The sequence below is a fragment of the Aspergillus piperis genome (genome assembly GCF_003184755.1).
Source record: "Aspergillus piperis CBS 112811 unplaced genomic scaffold BO85scaffold_12, whole genome shotgun sequence".
Taxonomy (NCBI): Eukaryota; Fungi; Ascomycota; class Eurotiomycetes; order Eurotiales; family Aspergillaceae; genus Aspergillus; species Aspergillus piperis.
This window is the reverse complement of record NW_020291602.1, coordinates 368,976-386,757: the sequence shown is the minus strand read 5'-3', so window position 1 is coordinate 386,757 and position 17,782 is coordinate 368,976. Positions and strand designations below refer to the sequence as shown.

The following is a 17,782-nucleotide window of genomic DNA, read 5'->3' as shown; positions in this document are numbered from 1 at the left end:
TGTAAGGAGGGAAAATGGGGAAGGGGAAATAGGAAAAAGGTCGGGTATGGTTGGTATGTGAATATAAGAGGGGGGTTTTTATTCTGTCATACAACATGCACAGAAGAAGAGGAGAACGAGAGACAAATTACATATAATTAAGAAGGGAAAGTTTGGGACAAGTCTTGGACTTTGACGGGCAGAAGGAGGAGAAAAGAGGAGGTATATGCTGGGTAGCGGTAACATACGAACGAACCAGTTGGTTCGCAGCCATGGGAAGGGCCCATGTCGAGCCGGTGTTTCCCACCGGGACAACCGGTCAAAGCAGTGAGGTGAGTGAGTGCGGTGTCGAGCAGAACGGGGCGGGTTGTTGTTGGCAGGGCCCTGCGGGCGGTTGCTGCGACGAAAATGAACTTGAGTAAGCCAGCCAACCAGCAGTATCCGCAGATCCGAGAAAAGGAACAAATGAAAAATGGGATGGCCAGGTGGCCCGGAGAAACAAGCGGTTACCGCTTTCCCTCAAACCCCCGTCAATTTTAGAGCAACAACGTTAACAATTCTCTACCATAATAATTTTTTCATGAAAAGGGTTCAAAGTGTAGGGGAACTAATAATAATAAATTTATGGACTAAAAATAATGTAGTAGTAGATCGGTGGGAAAAAATAGTAGACAAAAAAGGTGATGGAATACATCACCCGGCAACGAGTTTCTTTGGGGTGGGTGGGTGTCCCGTGAGCGCACTAGGGCGGCTTCGGAGGTTGGTGAGGTCTCGGCAAACTAGGATTAGTGGCAGTCCTGAGAATCCTCCCAACCCCGACGACAAAGCTCTCCTTCCATCCATCCACAATCCTTTCTCCTCTTCCTCCCTCCCCCCAATTACATCTCTCCTTCAGAGAAACCACTCTCCCACTCCTCTGAACCCCCATCACAATGTTCAGAAACGCTTTGCGGCAGTCTAGCCGCACCGTCGCGGCTGCCTCTGCCACTGGCAGGATCGCTTCGGTGAGTCCTATCCCTGTCCAGGTCGACCATACCTTCGCCATCTGGCCGATTCCATCCAAGAAGTCATCTCAATGATGCTTGCCATCGCCTCTCTACACATCGCAATGCTTCCTGCTTCGCTTTTACGCGTTTTGACTGCGTGGTCGTGATGTTGACAAATTTTGCGTACGACTACAGGCTCGCGCGGCTGTTCCCGGCCCCCTCTCTGGCGCCTCCAAGCAGATCCGTTCCTACGCTGCTGAGGCCAAGGCCTCTCCCACTGAGGTCTCTTCCATCCTTGAGCAGAGAATCCGTGGTGTTCAGGAGGAGGCTGGCCTTGCCGAGACTGGACGTGTCCTTTCCGTCGGGTACGTGACGAATTCTCCCTCGGTTGAAAATTTTGGCCGCCGCTTCAATTCCATCGATATCATCGAAATATTCGAAAATCCGGCCATTATTTGACGCTCTCCATCGAAATCAATTGAAACTAATATCAAAAATAGTGACGGTATCGCTCGTGTCCATGGCATGACCAACGTCCAGGCTGAGGAGCTGGTCGAGTAGGTGCCCCCGTTTTTTATATATGCCTTGTTAATGTATCAATCCAATTAACAAATCATTAGGTTCGCCTCTGGCGTCAAGGGTATGTGCATGAACCTCGAAGCCGGCCAGGTCGGTGTCGTGCTTTTCGGTTCCGACCGTCTCGTCAAGGAGGGTGAGACTGTCAAGCGTACCGGAGAGATTGTATGTATCTCTTCTTTTTTTTTTTTACGCCAAGATATCAGCAATTTTACTTACAAAATTGTCTAGGTCGATGTCCCCGTTGGTCCTGAGATGCTCGGCCGTGTCGTCGACGCTCTCGGTAACCCCATCGATGGCAAGGGCCCCATCCCCACCAAGGTCAAGAGCCGTGCTCAGCTCAAGGCCCCTGGTATCCTGCCCCGTCGCTCCGTCAACCAGCCCGTCCAGACTGGTCTGAAGTGTGTCGACTCCATGGTCCCCATCGGCCGTGGTCAGCGTGAGTTGATCATTGGTGACCGTCAGACCGGTAAGACCGCTGTCGCCCTTGATGCCATGCTGAACCAGAAGCGCTGGAACAACACCTCCGACGAGAGCAAGAAGCTTTACTGCATCTACGTTGCCGTCGGTCAGAAGCGTTCCACCGTCGCTCAGCTCGTCAAGACCCTCGAGGAGAACGACGCCATGAAGTACTCCATTGTCGTTGCTGCTACTGCTTCCGAGGCTGCTCCTCTGCAGTACCTTGCTCCCTTCACTGGTTGTGCCATGGGTGAGTGGTTCCGTGACAACGGCCGCCACGCCGTCATCATCTACGATGACCTTTCCAAGCAGGCCGTCGCCTACCGTCAGATGTCCCTGCTGCTCCGTCGTCCCCCTGGTCGTGAGGCCTACCCCGGTGACGTTTTCTACCTCCACTCTCGTCTCCTTGAGCGTGCCGCCAAGATGAACGAGAAGCACGGTGGTGGTTCCCTCACTGCCCTCCCCGTCATTGAGACCCAGGGTGGTGATGTCTCCGCTTACATTCCCACCAACGTCATCTCCATCACTGACGGTCAGATCTTCTTGGAGTCTGAGCTGTTCTACAAGGGTATCCGTCCCGCCATTAACGTCGGTCTGTCCGTCTCCCGTGTCGGTTCCGCTGCCCAGGTCAAGGCCATGAAGCAGGTCGCCGGTTCCCTGAAGCTGTTCTTGGCTCAGTACCGTGAGGTTGCTGCCTTCGCCCAGTTCGGTTCCGATCTCGATGCCTCCACCAAGCAGACCCTTAGCCGTGGTGAGCGTCTTACCGAGCTCCTCAAGCAGAAGCAGTACTCCCCCATGGCCGTCTCCGACATGGTTCCCCTGATCTTCGCTGGTGTCAACGGTTTCCTCGACACCATCCCCGTCGCCAAGATCCTCCAGTGGGAGTCTGACTTCCTTGCTCACCTCAAGAGCAACCACCCCGAGATCCAGGAGACCATCGAGAAGGAGGGCCAGGTCAGCAAGGAGCTCGAGGCTCAGCTCAAGGAGATCATCCCCACCTTCAACAAGTCCTTCAACGCATAGGTGAGCAACACAATGCTCTTGGGCGAATAGCCCGCCATGTACCGAATCAATCCTGACTCTATGTGTATAGACAAGATAGCTTGTACAATTTGAAACCCACTGTTTTATTTTTTTTCTGTTAAACCAGAGCTTCGGGTCGGGTCGAGAGTATTGGATGAGGTGTAGTTTGCAACTATGCGATGATATTTTACTGCCAGATCTATGTAGCTTCTGGGACGACGGAGAGCAGGGTAAAGCGGTGGTGCGGAGAAAGGCAAAAAAGATACGATTAATATCCTGTACGTTTAGATCATTTCGCGCGACAGAGGGAACGGAATTGGACGGATTAACTGGTTTGGCGTGTAATACCTTCCAGCTGGTCTCGGCTTATGAAACCTTTGTCTACATATATGCAGCCTGAATATGATTTCCTTTGTTCGATTAAACTTGGTACTCTGACGGCTGCGTATGAAGTAGTCTCTAGTAGTTGGTCTGATAGTCTAGTTGAACTACTAAAACGCTCCAGCTTGGGTCTCTGGCGGTCATAGCGGCCAGTCTGGGGTAACTCGACCCAGCACGAACCCATGGCATCAAATGAGGGTCAAGTAGTGGGATATATATAGAAGCCATTGGGTCTCATTGCCGGGTGGCGCCTTCTGCCCCGGTCGAAGTGGTAGACATAAAATTACTAGGGTAGATGATCTGGGGTTGAAAACTGCAAGCACTACGGGGGTCCATTCATGTAAATGTCATATAGCCAGCAATCTGATGTCAGAACCATACCATCTGGGGAACCAAGGGACAATCGTCCCAGTAAATTTGCGGGGAATGAATGGATACTGGACGAAGCTGTGCTGCTCGCCGTCTGGAGCCGATGGGATGGGCCGAATGCGGGCATTGCGTTTATCGATAAGCGAGCAGCCTTTTCCGTCCCAAAATTTCTTTTAATGCCCCTCCGCCATAGCCCACCTTGAAGTAGAGAGTGTATTCCCTCCCATCCCAATTGCTTCGAATCATTCTTCCCTCCCATTCGCAAAGATGGCTACCACTTCTGACTCGGTCCCGGCCTCTTGCAAGGTCATGCTCTCCAAGCATGTTGCCAATCGCCTGCTTGCGGAGGTCCAGGAGGGCGTCCATACCCTGGAGAAGCCGCCTCACTTGGTGGGATTCCTTGCCAACAACGACCCCGCGGCGTTGATGTATGCCCAGATGACGGAGAAGACGTGTCAGGAAAAGTGAGCATTCTCCCAAATTTTCACTCCCAGTTGCGTCCGTCGTGCCCCTGTGGTCACTGCGTCTGGTGGCCCCTCGGCGCGCAGCATATGACTCAACCCTGCGATGTCGGAGCTCTCCTGGCACGCAGGCAGTATTGTGGGATGTCACTTCGTAGCTAACGTAGTCTTTTTTACCCATTGCACAGTGGCTTCCGCTACTCCCTCCGTGAAGTTGCCCGCGATGATCTCGAGCAAGCCATCCTCGCTGCCAACGCCGACTCCGATGTCAACGGCATCATCGTATACTACCCCATCTTCAACAACCGCCAGGACCAGTACCTGCAGCAGATCGTCGACATAAATAAGGATGTAGAGGGTCTGAGCCACCGTTACATTTTCAACATGTACCAGAACATTCGTTTCCTTGACCCCGAGACCAAGAGACAGAAGTGCATCCTCCCCTGCACCCCCCTCGCTGTCATTAAGATCCTCGAATACCTCAACATCTACAACACGATATTGCCGTACGGTAACCGCCTCTTCGGACACACTATCTGTGTTGTGAACCGCTCTGAGGTGGTTGGTCGCCCTCTCGCTGCTCTGTTGGCCAACGACGGTGCCTGCGTCTACAGTGTCGATATCACCGGCGTTCAGAAGTTCACCCGTGGTGAGGGTCTGAAGAAGGGCAGACACGAGGTTGTCGACCTGGAGGGTAAGACCCTGAAGGATGTGGCACCTCTGTGTGATGTTGTCATTTCCGGTGTTCCTGGAGAGAAGTACAAGTTCGATACCAGCCTTCTGAGAGAGGGTGCTGTGTGTGTCAACTTCTCCAGCGAGAAGGTACGTCCCACAGCCATTTACAACAATAATACTTTATTTCAGAGGCTAACATATGGTGTGAACAGAACTTTGGACCTGAGGTCAAGGAGAAGGCCTCCATCTTCGTTCCTTCCATTGGAAAGGTCACCATTGTCGTCCTGATGCGCAACTTGCTGGTAAGCAATTACTTTATATCTTCGCCGAAGCAACTTCATCCACTAACTATGTGCTGCAGAGACTCATCCAGAACAGCCGTATGGATGACGTGAAGCCCGCTGAAGCTACCGAGCGTCCGGGAACCCTGGAAGCCGCTAACTAACCATCCTACACTACGCCCAATATTCTCTAAAACGTGCCACGGGAGACGAATTAAGAAGAGCCAGTCATAGATTCCTTTTTACTTCCACTTCTTCTATTGTATCTTTCCACTCAAGCCATATATCATGCGACCCAAGCATTCTTGTATAAAAAAGACAAAACCTATGCCTCAATTTGGTCAATTATTCCCTGGTTCTCGTCTCTTGAACCCTTCCACGTGTGGGAAATGAAATGAACATACATGTATCCTGTCAATATATTATTCCCTACGACCATATTACGACCGAATCCCTAAACAACAAGACACACTTTCATTTCTGGGAAGAAAAGAAGACCAATGCAATCAAGGTCAATAAACTCCAATTTCCTTTCCAACCCACTAGATTATCCACAACCAGCACCCCATATACATTTCACTTCCTCCTCTTAACGTCCTTGCTCTCCTCCTCAACACCTACTAAACTCGCAACACCCCCGGTCTTCTTCTCCGTCTCCTTGGCCGCCAACCCCAGAACCTCAATCTCACCAGCCAGCCAGGCCCTCAAAGGCTCGGGGTGGAATGTCCCATCCGCAGCAAACCACTTAGTGAACGAGGTCTCGATCTCCTTCTCCTGCAGCGTCTTGCCCTGCGCCGACTTGTACTGGACCCGCAGCTTGTACAACGGAGAGTGCTTCTGCACGGAGGATCGAATGATGATCTAACATATCGTATTAGCTCACAGCCGAACTAACCCACTTTTCAGTAATATTGGAACGTACCGTTTCACCCGACTTCCGCTTCCCACGGAATACCTCACCTGCCTCAACAGCCCAAACCCAGTACGTGAGAAGCGAGTTCAAGGTAAAGTAAGACAGCACGGCTGCGATAATCCATGGTGAATGTGTCGCCTCCCAGTTAAGCTTGCGTTCAGCGTAGAAGCTGAACCCGGCAATCGCGACGGCAGCGTAGCCCAGGAATAGGTGGACATTGGTCTTGGTGTGGTCTTGGGCGAAGGTGTAGGGTTGAGGGAGGGAGCCGAGGTAGGGAGCTAGGGCGTCATCGGTTGTTGATTTTATGTCTGTTCGATAAGATTGTTAGCTATCTCCATGAATGCAGTACATGAAAATGCGAGGGTAGTAGGTATTGCGTCGTAGTGATAATATGAATGTATGTAGTAATAGTGATGTTTATCGCGAACTAACCATTGACCGAGTAAACGGGCACTTTTTGGACTTCTGAGGACGCCATCTGGGAATTTATCTTCGAAGCCAAATGAGACAAGATAGAGTACTAATACCCCCAGCTCTTCAATGTAAAATAATTCAGGAAAAGGTGGAAGAATACTTCGTGGAGCTCTGATCTAAGCCGGGGAAGAGTTGCGGCGAGCTGTCCCTTTCGCAAGCTAAAGCGGCGGCAATGGCATGCGCCAAGGCAAGTCAGTCAAGTCAGCCAGCCCGCCGCGCCGCCCCATCCAACTTCCGTGGGGAGCTCCGTGTGTCTTTCTCTGCCTCCGAACCGCAACCCAAGGGATTAGACCGCACCTAATCTTATTCAATTCTGCTCACGATGGCTCTGCAAGGCGTTGAGCAGACGATCCTTCGGGATCCGGCTCTATTGTGAGTTTATTGCTAGGCACTGGGCGCGGTTTGATGCGTAATACTGATGTGATCGACTCGCACCTCTAGCTACTGGATTGTGTTCCCTATCACTGTTGTTATGGTATGTGCACCTCATCTACACCATGGGTGACTAGGATATATGCTAATGTTATCATCCATTAGATTCTGACAGGTATCCTCCGTCACTATGCCACCGTCTTGATGAACAACCCCCCGAAGCCGGCCTCGACGCTGGCCGAATCCCGCGAACGCCTCGGACTCATTCGCGGCGTCAACCTACGGAATAATTCCTCCGTTCTCTCCAAGGAATCCTTCGAGATGCGCAAGAACTACCTCGTCTCTGCCTACCAGAGCGGTGCTTTCCTCAAGGACCCCGCTAGTCGCGGCCAGCCGCCTGCGAACCCGATGACCGATCCTGCTGGCATGGAGGCCATGATGGGCATGATGAAGGGGAATATGATGATGATGATCCCGCAGACGCTGATTATGAGCTGGATTAATGCGTTCTTTTCGGGATTCGTGATCTGTAGGGCTTATCTGATACACTATGAGGGAGGGGGATGAGCTGACATGAGTGCTACTAGTGAAATTGCCGTTCCCGCTTACCATTCGGTTCAAGTCTATGCTGCAGTCTGGTGTTATGACCCGGGATTTGGATGTCAGATGGGTGTCCAGTCTTTCGTGGTATTTCTTGAACTTGTTTGGACTGCAGTCGGTCTTTGGGTTTATCTTGGGTAGTGATAATGGTTAGTTCGATGTGCTTTCTTATCCATCAGGTTTGAGTGAGTGTTGCTGACAGATTTTGCTTTAGCGGCCAACCACATGGCTTCGCAGATGGCGTCGATGAACCCTGCTGCTGGGATTAACCCGTTCCAGCCCGGCCAGGATCCCGATAAGTTGTACCAGAGTGAGGCGGAGAACTTGGAGGTCATTGAGCACTTTTGCATTCTGGATGGCGTTGAGGAGAGAGTTCTGGCTCATTACGCGGGCAGGAAAAGCTATTAGGTTACGATTGGTCTGGCTTATGGGTGTGTTTGGACTCTACTTGTTGAATATATTAGATGAAGTGCAGATGTATCAATATGACATACTAGTAATATAAGTGCAGAACGTGAGTAGTAAGTACTAAGACGCGAGTGTCCTCATTAATAGTAGCCTTTGCCACGAGACCGTATCCGGGCATCCATCAATCATGAAATCATCATCAATATCATCACAAACAATAACGAAATATATAACCATCATGACAGTCCGCCATCAGAAACCTAAGTATAATTAACGACCCCATTCAAAATCCACAATTCCCCATTCGACACCTTCTCAGCAACACTATCCACCTCCACATTCCCCGGTTGAATCTACCACAACAGTCAGCATCCCATCACAGAAGCAACGAAAAAGAAAAGAAGAAAAAGAGCATACATAAATCTTCCCCCCCTCCCCTTTATTCCACGTTACCTTCTCCCCAGCAAGGGTAACCCCCTCATCACCCTCTCCCCAAGGACTCCCCACAACAACATGCGCCTTCACAAACCTCTCCAAATTCTTCCTAGCCCGATCCTGCCCCTCATCACCCTCATACGCCCCAGCCTGCCCAAACCGCTCATAATCCTCAGGATTCTCCCACGGCTTGCGCGGCAGGTTCTGGATCGCGCTGTTCCGCGGTGCCAGAACCGTCACGTTGCTTGAGGGATCATTGAAGCGGGATTCTACACTGTCGAATTGCCGGGTGAGCGAGGCGTAGACGTTGATGAGACGGTTCTTGGGCAGGACGTCGGAGATTATGGGGTTTTCGTGTGAGGAGGATTTGCTGCCCATTTTGTTGTTGTTGGTGGGTAGCTGTTGGGATAGCCACTCTTTGATTTCGGAGAGGTAGGGATTGTTGTTGTTGGTGGTGTCTTGGAGGTGGAGGTCGTGACGGAGGTGTGGTGCGGAGACGAAGGGACGGGGGAGACGTTTTCGGAGTGGGAAGCTGTTGTTGGCTGTGGATAGAGTGGTGAGGGTGATTATGATTAGGGTTAGGGAGGATGCTATGAGGAAGAGGGGTTTCTTGGTCATTTTGATATTGGGATCTTTTTTATATAGATTAAGTTATGTGATAATTAGATGGTATGGTATTGTGGTGGAGGTGATCGGCCTGTCAGCCGGACTGGGGGATGACGCAACGGCCAACAGCTAGTTAACTAGTGTAACTAGTTAGTTAGGGAGGGACTTTTGTAATAGCTGGAGAGTAAGATGGTCAATGTAGCAGCACGTGATGCCTATCGATAAGGGCAATCAATGGGCGGGCCACAAACGGCGTCATGTTCCGGTCGCGGAGAAGATAGACTGAGGCACTTGACTAGTTGCTTTCTTTCCTCCCCCTTCCCCTCCCCCTCCATTTGCCCCTCATCTGCGATTCCCGACGTCTCACTTGTCACAAGATGTCGGCGTTGCAGACGTTCCTGCTGGTCGTGGACCATGATAAGCAGGAGGCCAAGCAGATCGCGGAACGAATTGCTCAAGGTACGTTATGTTTGATGTTCCCATGCACCCCGCCGCCGCCGCCGCCGCCGCCGCCGCCGCTGCAGCAGATTCACAGATGATGGACTGGGACTAACTACTATTGCTGGGGATAAAAAGATGTGGAGACCAAGAAAACCACGCTCATTGAAGTCGTGCAGTCGTTAGGAGAGTACATCAATGACGAGGACCCGATTCTGCGCGGCAAGGCCGTTTCCTACCTCACGGCCGTGATCAGGGCGCTTCCCCCGAAGTTCCTGTCGAGACAGCAGATTCAGGTTCTGACGACTTTCTTCTGCGAACGGATTGAGGATGGCGGTGCCGTCGCTGGGTTGGAGACCTTGCAGAAGCTGGATCGGTTCAATAAGGCGTTGGCTGAGGAGGTTGCGCGGGCGTGAGTGCATCTGATATTGATAAGGTCATGCGTCGATCGCGGACGGGATGTGTAGCTGACTTGTGCAGTGTCTTCGAGCGCTTCGAGGAGCTACAGTCTCGCTCGCAGTCTCAGAGGTTCCAGGTTTACCAATTGCTGAACGAATTGATGATCAATCATCGTGCCGGTGCGTTTCCATCATCCATACTTCCTTCGGTCTTGATTTGCGGGAATTGACTGATGGTGCAGCCCTCCATGATATGGGTGACGAGTCCCTGGTTGGCATAGTGAATCTGATGACGGGTGAGAAGGACCCGCGCAACCTGATGCTGGTGTTCTCGATCCTCAAGGTGGTGATGGTGGAGTGGGATGTGTCCAACCATGCTGAAGTATGTATTGCATGTGGTGTGGGTGTGGTCTTTTGATAACTGACATGTGAAGGCTCTGTTCGACTCTGTCTACAACTACTTCCCCATTACGTTCAGGCCTCCGCCGAATGATCCCTACGGTATCACTGCTCAGGACTTGAAGGATCGCTTGCAAGATTGCATTTCGGCGAATAGTCTATTTGCTCCGCACGCTGTTCCCTCTCTGTTGGATAAGCTTGACTCCACGTCGCCCAATGTCAAGGTACGTGTTGACAAGACTGCGGCCCTTATGCGTTCTAACAATCCTATAGAAAGATGCGCTCAATGCACTTATTGCTTGCGTCAAGTTGTACGATCCAAACACCGTGTCCAAGTACTCGATCACCATCTGGGAGACTCTGAAATTCGAGATCCTCAATGCCCAGGAAGAGTTCCTTTCTGAGCTCTCTCTTCAGGTCCTGAGCAGCATTGCGCAGCGCTTGTCGGAGGGCGTCACACAGGTCTCCGATCAGTTGCCTCTTGCGCAGTTCTTGCGCCCTATTACCAAGGAGTGCAGCGAGCAATTGCAGGAGCCTCAGCAAAAACAGGCGAAGCCTGCTCAGCAAATCCTCAGCTCGACTTCCGCAGCGTCCGCGGCCTCGTTCACGCTCATTGTGCAAACCGTCGTCGCGCCACTCTTGACGATCTACCAGGAAGCTGATGGAATCGCTAAGCAGAGAGCTCTGCTAGATACATTGACCGTTCTCTTCGATTCTGCTATTCAGGTATATGGCGCATGGACATCGCGGGAGTCGGAGCCTAGTCTCAGCAACCCCTTGCTCGAATTCAAGGACCAGTTTTCGGACATCTTCGGCCAGGCTCTTATGGGCGTTATCAAAGAGGAAGTCTCGTTCCGCACCTCCGCCCTGAAGGGATTCTTGCGCCTGTCTACCCTGCACAACTACTTCCAAGACAACGAAGTCGGACTCTTCGTACAATACCTTGACGAAATCCTCCTCAAGGAGGAATCGGTCGGTCGTGACGATTTGAAGAAGGAAGCCATCGCTGCCCTGACTGAAATCTCGAAGTACAAGCCGCGTCTGATCTTGGACATCACTTTCCCTGCTTTCGTGGCCACGCTTCCTGACTCCGACGATGGGTCGAACCCTGGGTATATCACCACCCTCGAGACTCTCGCACAAATCAGTGTTGAGAGAGATATCTTCGACACGCTTGTCCGTCGTCTGCTCAGCAAGTTGAGCATACTGTTGCAGAAGGAAGATCCAGGGTCCGTGGACTACCCCAGAGCCATCCTCTTGACTATCCTTTATGTCATGAACCAAAGGAAACTCGAGGAGACCCCGAACCTGGACCTCTACTACGACAAGATCGTCGTGAGCCTGTGCCGCAGCGCAGCAACAGCAGCTCTAGGCAAAGCCCCGAACAACATCCTAACAGACGCTACCGTCCTTGATGTCCTCGGAAGACTATGCAACGTCATCATCAGATCCCTTCCTCAGAGCAAGCACGACGAAGTCGTTTCCAACATCTACACCCTCTTCGCCTCAGCGGATGGCTTCCAACAGGTGCCCTTCACGCCCTCCCCAACCGACAGCCACCGCCGCACCATGATCCTCTCGACCTACCTCCTCGCCAGTCTCCCCCGAGACACGAAGAACCTTCCCTCCTGCACACCCCCCGTGATGTCCGACCTCCTCACAGACATCGCAAGCCGCTGCACGACCGAGACCGAGACCGCCACCCAACTGGCCTTCCTCCGCCATCTAGCCCTCTACATCAACAAGCACCTCAACAAGGAAGATCTCGATCTCGCAACCTCCCTCTTCGACACCCTCCTCCCCCCAACCACTCAAGACCCCCAACTCACCACCCCCACCATCAAAACCCTCTTCTGGCTCTCCAAAGCCCTCATCCTACGCCTCTCCCCCAAAACCACTCAAATCCTCACCACCCTCCTGAACCTCCTCTCCTCCTCCTCCGAGTCCATCAGCACCACCGCCGCCCGCGGCTTCGCCATCCTCCTCAAAGACGACGAAGTCCTCTCCCCAACCAACCACGCCAACATCCGCCTCCTCTCCAAACAACGCGTCTTCACCACCCTCAACCCACTCATCTCCGCTCGCATCCGCGAAGTCAACGTCGCCGGCAACACCACAACCACCACCACAGCACCAACATCACCACACATCAAACCCGCCCACCTGACCGCCCTCTCCGGCATCCTCTCCACCATCCCCCCGACCCTAGTCATGCCCGAACTCCCCACCCTCCTCCCCCTCCTCCTTCAAAGTCTAGACCTCCAATCCGCCGACTCCCAGCCCGTCCGCGCCGCCACCCTCGAGACCCTCGCGGTAATCATCCGCGACAACGGCGTCACCGTGATCGAAGAGTGCGGACACGTGCAAAGCCTCGTCACCCGACTCCTCAAGACAGCCGAGCACGCACCAGCTACTGGAGCCGTGAACGGACCCAAACTGCGCGTCGATGCCCTCAAGTGTCTGTTCTTGCTTGCGCAGACGCCGGGTTCCGGTGGTGTCGCCGATGCTCCAAAGGTAGCTAAGGCGGGTAAGCTATCGCCGCTGTTGCCGGTGAAGAGTCAGGTGCTTAGGGCCTTGAGGACGGTGCTGGATGATCCGAAGCGCGATGTTAGGAAGGCTGCGGTGGATGCGAGGGGCGCTTGGCTTAGGGGGGTGGATGATGCGGCGGAGCAGGATGATTGATTTGTCTTATCCATTTTTTCCCCCACCCCTCTACTTCTTTCTATTTTTCGTTATGGATTTTATGTGTTAGAAGGGATGGTATATTTTAGTTTCTGGATTCGAGTTTTGGCTGCATTTTTGGTACGGGGTACGTGCTGCATGCTGGCTGCTCCTGAATATAAAACGTGTGGTGGCAATAAAGGCAGAGAATTAGATGGAATGTATAGACAATTGGATACTGTGCATAACACTGATGTGAAAGTGACGTTCTCGAAAATAGCTGCATGTCGGTAGGGTCTCGACCTACGCAGACGTTTACGTACCAGAAATCAGAAGTGCTGTAACTACAAAGAAGAACAGAAATTGTAGGAATCACAAAAGAAAACCTGGTCATATTGACTAAATTTCAATTTGATCTCATTGATACTTCCTCCGCACTGCACCCCGACCTCACCAAAATTCCCGCTCTAGCCCTTCAAACGTTTCTCTCTGTGGGCAGGCGCTACCTAGGTCTTTAACGCTCTCTATGTCCTCAAACTCGAGGCCCTTTGAAACGGGTACAATCTGAAGCGCGCCGGAGTTGACTGATGCCTTGGTTGAGACGTTGGCCCTCTGGTTGAAGTAGCCAACACCATCTGCCTTCTTAACTACCAAGTTAGTGAGACGCAGGAGATCCCCGAGCCCCCCAGTCCCAATGGCCATGGCGACTGGACTAAGTGGCGCATCTGGGGTTATAAGCGATGCATCCCTCCCGAATAAGTCGACGCTACACCAGTCTTCTGCACGCTCACCAACCTCAAGGTCGACATTGCTCTTCAAGAGAGATTCAATAGCTGGACTGACGAGCGAAGCCTCATACCAAAGTCTTCCCCGTCTGATCATCTCTTGAGGTGCCACCGCACGGGCGCGCACGGCTGTTCCTTCAGCGGCACTGGTCCCGACAATCAGATCCTGAGTCTCTAGTACCTGCAGATATAGATCTCCAGTGACTTCATTTGAGGGAGCCACTTCTGAGCGAATGAACTTATGCCGAGTCCAACGCTTCATGTATACCTTCTCAATAGAGATCGTATTCCCAGCTGGAAGGCGGGTGAAAATGCGCAGAAGTGGTTTGTCTGCGGGTATCCAAAGATGGTCAATCATATGTTGAGCTGCTGATGCAAATTCCGGTCCACAATCGGTGACGCAGTTGACACTAAAATTCGCATCCCAGATTTGTAGTGGGATATGCAAGTTAACGCCCCCAAGTGATGAAACCGGCTTCCTCAAAGTATGACCACCCTGTTCATCAATGACAAGAACAAGAGGTTGACCAGGCTTCGTTCGGCAGTGGAACTCATAAGATACATTGTATTCGTCATACTCTTGTTCGAACAGCCGGCGTTTTCCTTGCGCCTTGGACGTCCTCAGGTCAACAAGATGGTCAATGTCTGCACCAGAGGTCGTCAATCTACTTATGAATTTCGTCGTCGGTGCGGCCAGACCCGTCCGTGGCTTGAAGATCTTCTCCCAATCGCTAAAGAGCATCACTTGCTCGCAGCATGGCTTTGGGAGTGATGGTACTAAGATCAGCCCGATTTGCACCTCCAAAGTGATTGCTCCTGGGAATGTTTCAGCTGCCTCTAGAGTGGGCTTCAAGGCCTCATACAATTTCTTGATGTCTTCGTCAATATTCCCGTCCTCCTGGATTTGCTGTTCTTCTTGTTCGTGGCTCGCCGGTGTTGCTATTCTCTCCTTGATCGGTCCAGAGCCATGTTGGCTCCCCGAAACATCGACTGACGGCTTCTTGGCGGGCCTTGGAAGTATTCCCCAAGCATCTTCAAGGGTCTTCTGTTTCTTGGCTTTAGCCTCGGACTTGCTAGTAACCTTGTCTTTGTTACTTGAATTAGGTGCTTTCTGTGTCATAGTACGGCGGAAGGCTCTCGTCACGACCTCATCATCGAGGTGTTTCGCTGTCCCGTGGGATCTCTCAATTTCCGTGACTTTGTCATGAGCTAAATTCCCCTGTGCCTGGCGTAGAGTTGGTGCATCCTTGTAAGCCTGTTCCACGATCAGTGATTCGCCTTCGTTGCTTTCATTGTAGACCATGGTCAACGAAGCTAGTCTGTTTGTCTGCTCAAACACCATCTCACTGCTGTGTGAAGTAGCCCTTGCGTTACTGAGTGGTGCCACCATATCACCGCTGACTGAAGCGTCTCTGGTTCTGCCGGAGGAAGTCGCCCTTTCATTGCTATGAGAGGGGGTTCTGTCGTGGCTTGGGGAAGTTTCTCTGTCATTGCTTAGAGAAGTCGCTTCTTGCATGGATTCCGTGCTGCTAAGCTCTAACGGGGCCCCAGATGCCTCAAAAACTAAACCGGCAAGATCAAGACCATTGCCCCTGTTGTGCCCGACCACTTCTTCTGAGGCCGGGGTTGGGGAGACCGCAGTTCGACTACAAGACAGACTCGATGGCACTAAGGCCGGCTGATAGAAGGAAATCGTCGGTTTAATACTAGAACCGTCAGTTGTTACCGGCCCAAGAATATCAACAAGCTCCTTCCGGTTGTTAAGCTTCTTCTCCGGCCCCGATCGGGTGTGGGGGTAGGTGCGGTGGTCGCTTTTCATAGCCTTGGGGGCGCTTCTGTTAAGACCATACTTTGTGGTGTCAAAACCCTGGATAAGACGCGGCTTGTTCTCCGGCACTGTTTGATCGATGGTTGGAGCTACCTGAGCCTGTGGCGCCTGCACCTCAGCCATCGGATCTGCTGTAACATGCTGGCCTGCCATGCCAGTCTCGGTATAGTAGGTCATCTTCCACTTCTTACGACCCTTAGAGACATCGCCTTCAGCCTCCGCAGCTTGATCCACAGCATTCTTGAGTTTCGGCTCTGCACACCCCCGAGATGATGATGGCTGTATCCCGTCAGAGGTGATGAGTCTGCGCTGTTTGATACCTGGTGGCCTCTTAGTCATTGGAGCAGGAGGTTTCACAGCTGACTGCTCGAGATGAGGCACAATTCTCATATCTGCGTCGGGTATAGGAACAGAACTTTCAGCACCAGTTCCCTCCACAACCCACCGATTCCACTGGTCCACTTGTTTTGCCTTCTCAGGCGTTAAATAAGGATGTGTAGCGATGTCGCTGGAAGCTGTAGCCGGAGCTCTGGCTCTAGCAAGCTCATCAACAGTACTCAAGGCAAGATATTCATCGCCTATTCCAATCCCTTGAAAGACGAAGTCATTCCAGAGACGTGTTCTTCCAGGCTCCTCGGTTATATGAGGTGGATTAGTGATATTGCTGGGCTCTCTGAATGCATGGATCTCCTCGTCGAAGGGTAACGGCACAGTGACGAACATCTGACCGAGTTCCCAGGTGAGGCTCATGTCTGGGTCGGTCAGAAGGCGTCGAGGAGCAGTACTGTTCAGACTGCCGTAGCTCTGCATACGAAAACGTATGCGGCCGTTATCCGGAGTAGCATTCAAATTTGCTACTCCTGGGTTCAAAATAGAGCTCTGTTACACAAGTAAGAAAATGGCATGTACTCTAGCCAGACGGACACTTACCAGGGGCTTCTCAATCCGAGTGAGTTTCGCCAGGGCATCCTGTACGTCTTCGACGGATTTCCCGATCACTCGGATGCCATGGCCTTCGACAACGCAAGCCTCAGTCCCAGTCAAAGCCGCTATTTGCGAGAGAAATTCACGGAACCTGTTGTCTGAAAAGCAACCGGGGCCACCAGTGGGCGATAACCAGAACCTAGTAACAAGAGCTGCGGGGTTAGGTATCAAGTCCTGGTCAGAGCTGTCTGACAGGGCTAGAAGCCCGCCTTCTTCGTCCTTGTCCGAGTCGGAAGCCACGGTGTCTTCGTCGACAGGCATAGTGGCAGAGACGTCAAGTTGATTGATCCGAGGCATCTAAATTTTCTGCTCGTTAGCGAGATGTTCTGTTGGAGTGGGAGAACAAGAAAGCCCCGAGACGTACGTCTAGCAAATCCTTATTCTCCTGACCATCGATGAAGTTTGATACAACCTTTGCAATTTGAGACGTGCTGCCCTCCAGATTACCCTTGACCTCAAGAACCTAGACAAGCGACTTTGTTAGCATGATGAACCGAGTATCACTGGGTGGGATATCAACACACGTTGTCGTGCTTATGGTAATGATATTCACTGTCACACTGGTTTTTGAGTTTCCTACAACAGTCAGCTTCAATCACAGAAGAAGCGTGTGTTGGATAGAGTCTTTACTTGATCTGATCTGTAACCTCCTCAACCTGTTATTGTGTTAATGCGGACCACGACATCACAACACTGGCTTTTGCTTACCCCAATATCTTCGAACGCCCACATCGACGCCAGCGTGAGCCGCTGCGTTCCTGACATTATGTTAATTGGAGATGTGAAAGATCGTGCAAATGAACTCTAAGATGGGGGTGGTCAAGAAAACCGAACGAGATTGATGGTGATAACCGATGAAAGACGAACCAGTCAAGGCATGAACGAGGTTACGAAGAAAAGAGGAAAGACGAAAGGAGGAAGTCGGAAAGAAAACAAGAAGGAAGTGGTGCTTGGGGGGAAGATGGCGGGGCAAAGGGTGGTCAGTTAATTCTCATGGCAATGAAACACCGGGGAAAGAGCCAGGGTGAATGACCAGTGATCAATAATAACACGGGCCGAACTTTGAGGGAATCAACACAGGCACTTGCACAAACACAGAGCGGGTGGATGCAGCTGGAATTCCCTGCGAGTGGACGCCACTGGAACAGTCACGGTGTGTCATTGAAGTTAACAGAAGTACGGTCTGGGCAAGAGAAGGCAAAGCCCGCGTTCTGTAGACCATGAAAGCAACTGCATCAAGACACAGTGAAGTCCCTGATCCAGAAAGAATACAAATACTCCCAGAAAAGGA

General features: G+C 51.9%; 7 protein-coding genes across 7 annotated transcripts; 4 read left to right on the top strand and 3 right to left on the bottom strand.

Annotated features, from left to right (window-relative positions):
• Window positions 1-861: 861 nt before the first annotated feature.
• Window positions 862-3,146, top strand: BO85DRAFT_450466 (F1F0 ATP synthase subunit alpha). Its single transcript, XM_025660381.1, has 5 exons — window positions 862-983; window positions 1,161-1,330; window positions 1,466-1,522; window positions 1,586-1,706; window positions 1,773-3,146. The coding sequence occupies exons 1-5, from the start codon at window positions 912-914 to the stop codon at window positions 3,021-3,023; spliced, it is 1,671 nt and encodes a 556-aa protein (XP_025514374.1). The 5' UTR covers window positions 862-911; the 3' UTR covers window positions 3,024-3,146.
• An 811-nt stretch (window positions 3,147-3,957) lies between these two features.
• On the top strand, window positions 3,958-5,354 carry BO85DRAFT_423334 (methylenetetrahydrofolate dehydrogenase (NAD(+)); the record flags this gene model as incomplete). Its single annotated transcript, XM_025658010.1, has 4 exons — window positions 3,958-4,237; window positions 4,423-5,056; window positions 5,122-5,211; window positions 5,271-5,354. Exons 1-4 carry the CDS (start codon window positions 4,041-4,043, stop codon window positions 5,352-5,354), a joined length of 1,005 nt encoding a protein of 334 aa, XP_025514373.1. The 5' UTR covers window positions 3,958-4,040.
• A 73-nt stretch (window positions 5,355-5,427) lies between these two features.
• On the bottom strand, window positions 5,428-6,721 carry BO85DRAFT_469682 (signal peptidase complex subunit 2). The gene is made up of 3 exons (XM_025662347.1): window positions 6,536-6,721; window positions 6,113-6,411; window positions 5,428-6,051 (listed from the first exon to the last, which is right to left on the bottom strand). The coding sequence occupies exons 1-3, from the start codon at window positions 6,579-6,581 to the stop codon at window positions 5,767-5,769; spliced, it is 630 nt and encodes a 209-aa protein (XP_025514372.1). The 5' UTR covers window positions 6,582-6,721; the 3' UTR covers window positions 5,428-5,766.
• A 99-nt stretch (window positions 6,722-6,820) lies between these two features.
• Window positions 6,821-8,054, top strand: BO85DRAFT_450462 (ER membrane complex subunit EMC3). The gene is made up of 5 exons (XM_025660380.1): window positions 6,821-6,949; window positions 7,019-7,052; window positions 7,115-7,478; window positions 7,537-7,698; window positions 7,764-8,054. The coding sequence occupies exons 1-5, from the start codon at window positions 6,900-6,902 to the stop codon at window positions 7,955-7,957; spliced, it is 804 nt and encodes a 267-aa protein (XP_025514371.1). The 5' UTR covers window positions 6,821-6,899; the 3' UTR covers window positions 7,958-8,054.
• Window positions 8,055-9,146, bottom strand: BO85DRAFT_469680 (uncharacterized protein). The gene is made up of 2 exons (XM_025662346.1): window positions 8,375-9,146; window positions 8,055-8,310 (listed from the first exon to the last, which is right to left on the bottom strand). The coding sequence occupies exons 1-2, from the start codon at window positions 9,008-9,010 to the stop codon at window positions 8,218-8,220; spliced, it is 729 nt and encodes a 242-aa protein (XP_025514370.1). The 5' UTR covers window positions 9,011-9,146; the 3' UTR covers window positions 8,055-8,217.
• Window positions 9,147-9,282: 136 nt separating this feature from the next.
• Window positions 9,283-13,238, top strand: BO85DRAFT_469679 (MET18/MMS19 family protein). Its single transcript, XM_025662345.1, has 6 exons — window positions 9,283-9,457; window positions 9,575-9,848; window positions 9,917-10,014; window positions 10,077-10,216; window positions 10,269-10,457; window positions 10,507-13,238. Exons 1-6 carry the CDS (start codon window positions 9,376-9,378, stop codon window positions 12,913-12,915), a joined length of 3,192 nt encoding a protein of 1,063 aa, XP_025514369.1. The 5' UTR covers window positions 9,283-9,375; the 3' UTR covers window positions 12,916-13,238.
• On the bottom strand, window positions 13,170-17,434 carry BO85DRAFT_450459 (uncharacterized protein). The gene is made up of 6 exons (XM_025660379.1): window positions 17,200-17,434; window positions 17,122-17,147; window positions 17,016-17,067; window positions 16,856-16,954; window positions 16,438-16,788; window positions 13,170-16,386 (listed from the first exon to the last, which is right to left on the bottom strand). Exons 1-6 carry the CDS (start codon window positions 17,254-17,256, stop codon window positions 13,345-13,347), a joined length of 3,627 nt encoding a protein of 1,208 aa, XP_025514368.1. The 5' UTR covers window positions 17,257-17,434; the 3' UTR covers window positions 13,170-13,344.
• Between the last annotated feature and the right edge of the window lie 348 nt (window positions 17,435-17,782).

Coding starts and splice junctions, on each gene's coding strand:
- BO85DRAFT_450466 (XM_025660381.1), top strand. CDS start 912: ATGTTCAGAAACGCTTTGCGGCAGTCTAGCCGCACCGTCGCGGCTGCC. Junction 984..1,160: donor CCACTGGCAGGATCGCTTCG/GTGAGTCCTATC, acceptor GTACGACTACAG/GCTCGCGCGGCTGTTCCCGG. Junction 1,331..1,465: donor GGACGTGTCCTTTCCGTCGG/GTACGTGACGAA, acceptor TATCAAAAATAG/TGACGGTATCGCTCGTGTCC.
- BO85DRAFT_469682 (XM_025662347.1), bottom strand. CDS start 6,581: ATGGCGTCCTCAGAAGTCCAAAAAGTGCCCGTTTACTCGGTCAATG. Junction 6,412..6,535: donor GCCCGTTTACTCGGTCAATG/GTTAGTTCGCGA, acceptor CTTATCGAACAG/ACATAAAATCAACAACCGAT. Junction 6,052..6,112: donor AGCGGAAGTCGGGTGAAACG/GTACGTTCCAAT, acceptor ACGATATGTTAG/ATCATCATTCGATCCTCCGT.
- BO85DRAFT_450462 (XM_025660380.1), top strand. CDS start 6,900: ATGGCTCTGCAAGGCGTTGAGCAGACGATCCTTCGGGATCCGGCTCTA. Junction 7,053..7,114: donor TCCCTATCACTGTTGTTATG/GTATGTGCACCT, acceptor ATCATCCATTAG/ATTCTGACAGGTATCCTCCG. Junction 7,479..7,536: donor CTTTTCGGGATTCGTGATCT/GTAGGGCTTATC, acceptor GAGTGCTACTAG/TGAAATTGCCGTTCCCGCTT.
- BO85DRAFT_469680 (XM_025662346.1), bottom strand. CDS start 9,010: ATGACCAAGAAACCCCTCTTCCTCATAGCATCCTCCCTAACCCTAATC. Junction 8,311..8,374: donor GGGAGGGGGGGAAGATTTAT/GTATGCTCTTTT, acceptor CTGTTGTGGTAG/ATTCAACCGGGGAATGTGGA.
- BO85DRAFT_469679 (XM_025662345.1), top strand. CDS start 9,376: ATGTCGGCGTTGCAGACGTTCCTGCTGGTCGTGGACCATGATAAGCAG. Junction 10,015..10,076: donor GATGATCAATCATCGTGCCG/GTGCGTTTCCAT, acceptor CTGATGGTGCAG/CCCTCCATGATATGGGTGAC. Junction 10,217..10,268: donor ATGTGTCCAACCATGCTGAA/GTATGTATTGCA, acceptor TGACATGTGAAG/GCTCTGTTCGACTCTGTCTA.
- BO85DRAFT_450459 (XM_025660379.1), bottom strand. CDS start 17,256: ATGTCAGGAACGCAGCGGCTCACGCTGGCGTCGATGTGGGCGTTCGAA. Junction 17,148..17,199: donor GGGCGTTCGAAGATATTGGG/GTAAGCAAAAGC, acceptor ACACAATAACAG/GTTGAGGAGGTTACAGATCA. Junction 17,068..17,121: donor GAGGTTACAGATCAGATCAA/GTAAAGACTCTA, acceptor TGACTGTTGTAG/GAAACTCAAAAACCAGTGTG.